This window comes from Vipera ursinii (genome assembly GCF_947247035.1).
Source record: "Vipera ursinii genome assembly, chromosome: 2".
NCBI lineage: Eukaryota > Metazoa > Chordata > Lepidosauria > Squamata > Viperidae > Vipera > Vipera ursinii.
In genome coordinates this window covers 172,399,464-172,409,072 of record NC_139513.1, presented here as the reverse complement: position 1 = coordinate 172,409,072, position 9,609 = coordinate 172,399,464, and the positions used below count along the sequence as shown (strand labels likewise).

General features: G+C 43.8%; 1 protein-coding gene across 1 annotated transcript; it reads right to left on the bottom strand.

Moving 5' to 3' along the window:
- Positions 1 to 2,241: 2,241 nt before the first annotated feature.
- LOC310633780 (uncharacterized protein) lies at positions 2,242 to 5,176 on the bottom strand. Its single transcript, XM_083351660.1, has 3 exons — positions 4,962 to 5,176; positions 3,369 to 3,494; positions 2,242 to 2,481 (listed from the first exon to the last, which is right to left on the bottom strand). Exons 1-3 carry the CDS (start codon positions 5,067 to 5,069, stop codon positions 2,365 to 2,367), a joined length of 351 nt encoding a protein of 116 aa, XP_083207786.1. The 5' UTR covers positions 5,070 to 5,176; the 3' UTR covers positions 2,242 to 2,364.
- Between the last annotated feature and the right edge of the window lie 4,433 nt (positions 5,177 to 9,609).

Genomic DNA, 9,609 nt, shown 5'->3' with positions numbered 1-9,609 from the left:
CACTTCCAACCCCATGATTGGAGAATTTAAGTCCAATCATGAGGATGCTGCAATGGTTATAAGTGTGAGAAATGGTCATAAGTCACTTTTATCAGTGGTGTTGTAACTTCAAGAGTCACTAAATGAACTGTTGTAAATCGAGGACTACCTGTTTGGCCTTGCATCGGAGATGAAGGAATTTGGAGAGGATCCAAATGATTTTTTTAAAATTATTTTCTGGCCTTTCTGGTTCCTGGAACTTTTTTTTTCCCTTTTCTTTTTTCTTTTTCACTGCAAGGCTGTTCCCATGATAAACTGACAACTCTTCAACCAGATAAGATTTGTGAGTTATCATGCTTTAATTAACCTTTTTGCAAACAATGACAGTCACAGTGGTACAGATCTCTTAAAATTCAAAGCACAGGGCAGGAATTACTCAGGGACATGGATGCGAGGAAAATCTGGGTACCAAGTTGGAATTGGTACAGCTGGAAGGGAGGCATCACTGAGTGGTCTTGGAGGGCTGTCTGGATAGGGTTTTTATGAATTTGGTGAGGATCTGACTGGGAATAAGCATCGGGTTGATGCGAAGGCCACATTACCAGAAAACCTCTTCCACAGCCAGAGTTGCAGCCTGAGCCATGGATGCTTCAGTCGCCTTGCAGATCCCGGAGGGCTGAAATGAATCCAGAAAACAAGTTATTTCTAAAAAGGAGCTTGAGAATTGAGCCTTATGAGCTACGGAGTTTATGGAGTCATTGGTTCAAGCTAATGAACTTTTCAACTTACCAAGGAAAATTTCCTCAATTTGTTTTGAACTGACCAGATTCCGTTTCATGTACTGAGCACAGCATGCTAGACACATTAAAAAATGAAAAAGTTGATCGAGTTAGCAGAGATGGCTAAATTGACTGCTTTGGCTCAAGAAAAAAAACACGATTAACTTTGTTTCTACCTGGAACAGTAGGTTTCGGACTTTACAGGATGGTTACAGCAGATTGTTGGGGGCAATTAAGCTGACTTTGTAATAATGCCGCTTGGGTGTGTGTGTGAAAGCCCTAATAAGCAGGCATATACATAGAATGAAGGCTACTGCTAAGCTTGTAAGCTGCCCTGAGTCTTCGGAGAAGGGCGGGATATAAATGGAATTAAAATAAATAAATAAATAAATAAAAAATTGGGTTAGGGTTGAGTTGGGTATGGCTAGTCTAAAGAAAGGAAGGACTACTAGGGGGTGACAGGATAGCAGTCTTCCAATAGTCCAATCAATCAATCAATCAATCAATCACAATACAGCCAGAAGGGACCTTGGAGGTCTTCTAGTCCAACCCCTTGCTCAAGCAGGAGACCGTATTCTATGTTCTATAACTCTGCAAACAATTATTATCTTGGAAAAACCTAAGCAGCGTTGAATCCAATTAATACTCAAATGGGAGGCCAAAATATTTCCAAACAACAAACCACGGCTGTGTAGTTGCCAATATGATACAGAGGGATGACCACATACAGTATAGGTAATCCTCGACTTACAACAGTTCATAAACAGTTAATAAAATCAAAATCAAATTTAGCGACCCTTGAGAGTTGCAACGGCACTGAAGAAAAGTGACTTATGACTGTTTTTCACACTTAGAACCATTGCCGCATCCCCTTGATCGTGTGGTCAAAATTTGGACGCTTGGCAGCTGACTCATATTTATGACAGTTGCGGTGACCCGGGGTCATGTGATCACTTTTTGCAAACTTCTGATGAGCAAAATCAGTGGGAAAGTGAGATTCACTTAACAACAGTGTTACTAACTTAACAACTGCAGCGATACACATAACAAATGTGGCAAGGAAGGTTGCAAAATGAGGCAAAACTCGCTTAACCACTGTCTCGCTTAGCCACAGAAACTTTGGGTTCAATTGTGGTCATAAGTCGAGGACTACCTGTATAAGGGGGATATTATTTATTTTTTTAATAAATTGGGCCTTGGAGGTCTTCTGGTCCAAGCCCCTGCTCAAGCAGGAGACCCTATCCCATTTCAGAGAAACGGCTGCCCAGTCTCTTCTTGGAAGCCTCCAGTGAGGGAGCACCCACAACGTCTGGAGGCAACTTCCGTTCCGCTGATTAATTGTCCTCCCTGTCAGGAAATTTCTCCTTAGTTCAGGGGTGAGAGGGAGACAGGAAGTGGAAATCAGAGCAAGGACGAAGGCTTCTGAAAATCAGAAGCACTGGCGGCGTCAGTTGTTCAGATCAGCGTGAAGAACTTGACAGCAATTGCAGAGAATGACAGCAGCTTCCAGCCTGTTGCAATATTGCACTTTTGGATTGTAATGGTCAGCATGCAGGGCGCCAGGCTGCACGTCTGTCTTGGTTGTTCATCCCCTTCTTCAAGGGTTTTATTTGTAATTGCCAATTAACAAGGCAGCCGCTTCTCGATACGACGGGTTCTTGCTCCTCAGGAAATCCAGCATCTGAGCCATCACATCCGGAAGGCTTTGCTTGCATTTGCTTATCTGGGGGAAACAAGGCAACGAACTATAGCTTCCTTTTTTTTACAAAGGGTCCTCATGTCCTCAAAAACAATGTCTTCAATAACATTATATTAATTATATTATATTAATTATATTATACTGTGTACCATACTAAACTATATCATTATACTATATTATACACCATACTACACTATACTATGTAACATAATGTAACGTAACATAACGTAACATAACGTAATTGTATTCATTATATTATAGTATTATAAACACAGACATATATCTTATTAAAGACAGTTTTATCCAAGTTAAAACCATAAAGGAAAATAAAGAAAAATAGTAAACAGTGAAAAAAAAAGAAAATAGAAAAAGAAAAGGGGAAAAAAGATGATAAAGAAATGACTTCTGATCTTATAAATGCATTCATATTTTGCCCTCTCTCTCTCTCTTAAGTTATACCATAATTTCCTTTTTCTGCAAACTACATTTTCTAATCCTCAAACCCATAAATCTGCAAGGTTTCTAGTCCTCGTGGTTTCAAGGAAGCTCTGTTGTTCCTGAAAGAGCAAAAACCCAAGAAGAATCCCTCTAGTCAGTTTAGTCTAACAGTAAATACAACAGTGAACAAATCGGGAGCTAGTGAGTTCTAGTCCAGCCTTCGGCACAAAAATCACCTGGGTGACTTTGGGCCAATCACTAGGAGGTGGAAAATTCTAGTCCCGCCTTTGGCATGAAAGCCGGCTGGGTAACTTTGGGCCAATTCCCCTGTCTCAGTGCAACCTGCCTCACAGGGTTGTTGTGAAGAAAATCAGAGAAGCAGCAGTATAAAAATAATAAAGGCAGGTCAAAGAAAATTAAATGGTTAATATGCTCTAATCTGGAAGTAAACAAGCCGTTCGGGTCATACTTACAATGACAGGGCAGATGGCCGAGTACATGCTGCGTAGACTGTCATATATTTTGTAATGAAATAAGTGGCTGGGGACGTACTCCCAGTTCATGAAACTCGCACCTGACTTGAGGGTGTTCCTGGAGGCCTGGGCCATGGAAGAAAAGATGGAGTCAGAGTAATCTGGTTTCAATTTTGTACATGTTCCACAGGGACCATCCACCCTTCTCCTAGCTCAGTAGACAGGAAAGTTGATAAGCTAACCCAGGACTAAGATATGACAGAGAGGGGTCATTGATGACCACAGCACCTCCGTCCTGAAAGGAGATGTCTCTCAACATCTGCAAGAGGATGGTGGACAAGCTAACCAGGGGCCAAATCTCTCTAGGGATAGTCCTCAACTTACCACCACAATTGACCCAAAATTTTTATTGCTAAGTGAGACAGTGGTTATCTGAGTTTTCCCCCATTTTGCAACCTTTCTTGCCACAGTTGTTAAGTGAATCTCAGTAGGAGTTAAGTTAGTGACAGGGTTGTTAAGTGAATCTGGGTTCCCCAATGACTTTGCTCATCGGAGAGTTGCAAAAGGGGACCACACGACCCTGTTTATAGTAAGTGCTTAATAAGGGAATGAACAAGAAGAAAACAACATTCCCACCAACACTGACAGGACTAGCCACTGATACATATAAACAGAGACCCCACTCTAGCACTGATGATGGTACCTAGTTGGGTAATGAAATGTCTGGAAGAAAATCAAGAAAATCTCCTCCTCCTCCTCCTAAACCACACACCCTTCTAGCACTTAAGATGTTACCTAGTTGGATAAGGAAACATCTGCAAGAAAACAACCAAGCAGAAAGCACCAAGGACCCCTCATTTCAACCCTGATTCTCTTCTGTTGGTACCAGGCAAACAATCAAGCAGAAAACAATCCCCTAATCAAAGAACTCCCAAGCAGAAAACCTACACCAGGGGTGTCAAACTCAATTTCATTGAGGGCCGCATCAGCATCGCAGTTGCCCTCAGGGGGCTGGGTGGGTATGGCCTGGGTGGGCGTGGCCTACTGTGTGGGTGTGGCTAGAGTGTGTATGGCCTGGGTGGGCGTGGCCAGCTCTACATCGTTTGCATCAAGGGTGCCTATGGGGGCCTGGGCAGGAGTGGGACAGATCTGAGTCTCTGGCAGAAGGAGGGTCTCTGGGCCAGGGCCAAGGCAGTGGGGGCCGTTCTCTTCCTGTTTCCAGGATGGCTTCGCGGGCCGCATGAAACCACTCTGCGGGCCGGATCTGGGCCCCGGGCCTTGTGTTTGACATGTCTGACCTACACCCACATCAAAATGATAGGACATGCTGTCTATAAGCAGAGATCAAAGCCTGCCCTCCCTCGTACTGATGATGTCACCTCGTTGGGTCATGAAATGTCTACAAGAAAACAACCAAGCTCAGAGAGCACCAAGGACCTCACAACTTCAGAATTGTCCAGAATCTCTTTGCATTACCAGGACTGTCCATATGATACAACAACATTGCTCTGAATTGATGGGATACGGAGTGGTTTCATTTAGAAGGTAGCATGAATAGACCAGGAGTTTAGGTTACCCAGCCCTTCAACTCACTTCTTTGGTGCGACCATTTGAAAGCTGGATTAAGAGGGGCACGATGCTGTTGAGGATGTTTCCTGACATGTTGCTTCTGTCCATCTCATCCACCCCTCTCAAAAGCATCCCAAAAAGAACGATGGAGATATATTGCAGTTCAGTGTCTTCCTGGGAAGGAAGAGGACCAGGTTAGTTAGTCCAATAGCAGAAAATCTATTTAGCTCAATGCTGAATTGTTGGGTTCTTGGTGTGGTCTGAGCTAGGTGGCTTCTCCTTCAGAGCTTTCTTTAGGTTTGCTGGAGAATGCTCAAGTTCAGAGCACACCAAGAACCCGACAGGTTTATCCCTTGTATACTTTGCTCAGGAAAATCTTGTCACGGTTTTTAGGATTTTTGGATGGATGAATCTTTCTGCTGCTCTAAGGAACTTCCTCTATTTTGATATCTTCCAGATAAGTTGGACTTCAACATCCTATGATGTCCTAGGAACTCATTTGTCCAAGCAAATTTGGGGAGATCTTTGGGGCCACCCAAGGGCTGTGAATTCTCCTCCATGAACACCCCTACTCTGCTTATATTTCTGAAAAACACATGAAATTAAAGCTCTAAGACTTGGAAGCATGTCACTCAGACAAGTCAGCCATCAAAGGGCACATAGAGATAAACAACATCTACATGCCATTCAAAACATAGAACAACTTGTCTCACTTAGCAAGAGAAATTTGGGGCTCCACTGTGGTCATAAATTGAGGATTACCTGTAATTGCTTATCATTGAAGATGGCAGACATGGAGCCAGTGGTGGGATTCAAATACCTGAACAACTGGTTCTATTATATGATGCGGGCCTAGGCCTCCAATGTCCAGAACAGACTTCTGGAATGGCATCATGCACTTCCGGTGGGACATTCTAGGTCTGGGAGGCCTTCCAGAAGCTAGCTAGTTCTCCGAATTCAGGTAAATTTAACTACTGGCTGAATCCCACCACTGCAGCATGGTGCCCATCAGGCGAAGCCACCCCAATCTTCCCCTGCCTGCCAGGGGCCAGATCCACCCTACCCATGTGAGCCATGACAGCTAGAAATCCCTTTGCCCCCCACCCTTCATTGTGCAATTAAATTCTTGCTTTAAAAGAATTCTAAAGCCCGCCACAATCTTCCCTGCCTAAATCCTTGGCATGTCTTTAGAAGCAATGAATTTATTCCCAAGTTATCTTTTTTTCGAATTGTCATGAGGGAGACTCCCCTCTGTTCCACCCACAAGAGAGTACAAAAATCGCTACTGGCAATAGACTGAGACGCTCCTTAAAGTTGGCTTTGTGAGGAGACAAAAAAAATGGAGACAGGTTTTCCCCACCACCCATCATCCCCTGCCAGCAACTCAACTTCCTTTTTGTTGATTGGAGGACTGCAGAGTGAAGACACAAAATATGCACCAGTTGCCAAGTGTCTGAATTCTGATCACATGATCATGGGGATGCTGCAAAGGTTATAACTATGAAAAACGGTTGTAAGTCACGTGTTTCCGTCCCTTGTAACTTTGAATGGTTACTAAACAAATTATTTCTGTAGGCTGAAGAAGTCACAGTCACACAGCAAAACTGGTGAGTGCTGCTGGGAAGTTTCCATGCTTAATCTTTGAGCAAGGAAATGTCCTTCACTTGAAGAATTTTTCACAATTCCAACCTCTGCACAATCCTCATAATCATGTGCGTGAAGAAGCAAGCAAATAAGCAAGCAAGAAAACCTAGACCTCTGTCTGTTCCCAATCTGGAGTGAAGCTGCTGGTGGAGATAACAGTTTCCATTCATGACTGGACCAACGTCAGGTGCTCTGCATCTCTTTCTTTCTTTCTTTCTTTCTTTCTTTCTTTCTTTCTTTCTTTCTTTCTTTCTTTCTTTCTTTCTTTCTTTCTTTCTCTTTCTTTTTCTCTTCTCTTTTTCTTTCTTTCTCCCTCCTTTCCTTTCCTTTCCCTTTCCTTCCTTACCTCCCTCCTTCCTTCTTTCCTTCCTTCCAGCATTTGACACCCCCCCTCTTCTTTGTGGCAGCCCCTCAAATACTGGAATGTGCTATCATGTCACCCCTAGTCCTTCTTTTCTTTAGACTAGCCAAACCCAAACCCAAAGTTGGCAAACGTCGCATGTTTTCCAAAAACGATCATGGCCCATTGGAAGACAAAGCTGAAGTAGTTCGGGATCCAGAAATGTTCACGAAGGCTTTTATTTAATGCTATTTATTGAATTGCAAAGCGCTTGCTGGCTTTGCCCAAAGACCCAGCTGGAAGGGAGGCATCACTGAGTGGTCTCGGAGGGCTGCCTGGATAGGTTTCTGATGAATTTCCTGAGGATCTGACTGGGAATAAGCATCGGGTTGATGCGAAGGCCACATTGCCAGAAAACCTCTTCCACAGCCAGAGTTGCAGCCTGAGACATGGATGCTTCAGAGTCGCCTTGCAGATCCCGGAGGGCTGAAATGAATCCAGAAAACAAGTTATTTCTAAAAAGGTGCTTGAGAATTGAGCCTTATCAGCTACAGAGTTTATGGAGAAAAAAGTAATCAGTTCAAGCTAATGAACTTTTCAACTTACATACTGTACACAGAGACAGACACAGAGACAGATACAAACATCTGTCTCTCTCTCTCTTTTCTATATATACGTTGTATATAGTGTGTTTTAAATGTGTGTTATGTAAGAGCAAGCAACTAAATTTCAGAGAAAATGAAACCAAGTGCATTTTGTCTTTTACAGATGTTTGGTTATGCAGAAAGAATGGAAGATAGAGCTAAATGGTGTCATCTACCAGCAGTCTACCAGCAGAGCTGTCTGGAAATGAAGAAAGCTGCATCTATTTATCTTGTCTGTCTGTCTGTCTGTCTGTCCGTCTGTCCCTCCCTCCCTCCCTCACATATAGGAACTGCTCATCTTCATAGAGTGACTCTGGGTGATAAATTTTTATATCTTACAAGTAAGACATAGAAACATAAAAACTATACAAATACAGAACAACACATTGAAGGGGAATATTTGTAGTTTAGGGTTGAAATGAGGGGTCCTTGGTGCTCTTTGAGCTTGCTTGTTTTCTTGCAGACATTTCATTACCCTAACTAGGTAACGTCATTAGTGCTGGTCTGAACAAAACACAAAATATTTAAAATTCAGAATTAAAGGGCAGGGGGAGGGGCTTCAAGTGATTAACCAGCCCCATGGCTGCATGCACCTCTCTGGATCCCAAGCTAGTTGGTAAGCTGGATCTTCAGACATTTTCAGAAGGCCAGGAGAGTGGGGGGCTGCTTCACCCTGACAGGATGAGGGGAATGTTCCAAATGATGGGGGCAATGACAGAAAGGGATCTCTTCCTGGACTCTGTCAGCTAAAATTGTTTAATAATTGATGGGGTCCACAGCATGCCTACCCCTTTATGGATTACTGTCTTGTCATGGCAAAGGGGCTTGTGTAATTCAATGAAGCTATGAGCTATGCTGTGCAGGGCCACCCAAGATGGACAGGTCATAGCAGAGAGTTCTGACAAAATGTGATCCACTGGAGAAGGAAATGGCAACCCATTCCAGTATCTTTGCCATGAAAAACCCATGGACAGTACCAAAAGGCAAAAAGTTAGGACGCTGGAAGATGAGCCCCTCAGGTCGGAAGGCGTCCAATATGCTACTGGGGAAGAGCAGAGGGCTAGTACTAGTAGCGCCAGAAAGAGTGAAGCGACTGGGCCAAAGCCGAAAGGATGCTCAGCTGTGGATGCATCTGGTGGTGAAAGGAAAGTCAATGCTATAAAGATTTATTCACCATAGGAACCTGAAATGTAAGATCCATGAATCAAGGCAAAGCTGCACATGGTCATACAAGAGATGACAAGACTGAACATCGACATCTTAGGAATCAGTGAACTAAAATGGACAGGAATGGGTGAATTTAATTCAGATGACAAAGCAGAGACATCACCCTGCCAACAAAAGTGTGTATAGTCAAGGCCATGGTTTTCTCAGTTGCAATGTATGGCTGTGAAAGTTGGACCATAAGAAAGGCTGAGCGCCAAAGAATTGAGGCCTTTGAACTATGGTGCTGGAGAAGACTCATGCGAGTCCTTTGGACTGCAAGGCATTCAAACCGGTCAGTCCTAGAGGAGATCAACCCTGACTGCTCCTTAGAAGGCCAGATCCTGAAGTTGAAACTCAAATACTCTGGCCACCTAATGAGAAGGAGGGACTCACTGGAGAAGAGCCTAATGCTGGGAAAGATTGAGGGCAATAGAAGAAGGGGACAACAGAGAATGAGGTGGCTGGATGGAGTCACTGAAGCAGTAGGCGTGAGCTTAAATGGACTCCAGAAGATGGTAGAGGACAGGAAGGCCTGGAGGAACATTGCCCATGGGGTCGCGATGGGTCGGACACTTTGCAACTAACAACAACAACAGCATGCCTGACCAGGTGAGATGGGCCAATGTAATGGAGTGAAGGAGGCTCTGTAGGTAATCTGGCCCTTTGACACGAAGGGCTTAAAAGCTCATAACCAAACTGTAAGGTCCCAGTCCGTTACATGAACTTGAGATACCATATCAATCTAATCAGATAACCCAAGCAGAGACTTCTTGATGAAGCAGCTGGGTGGCTAACAATCTGGAACGCTGGCAGTTGCGTCCAGAAGTGCCACAGCTTT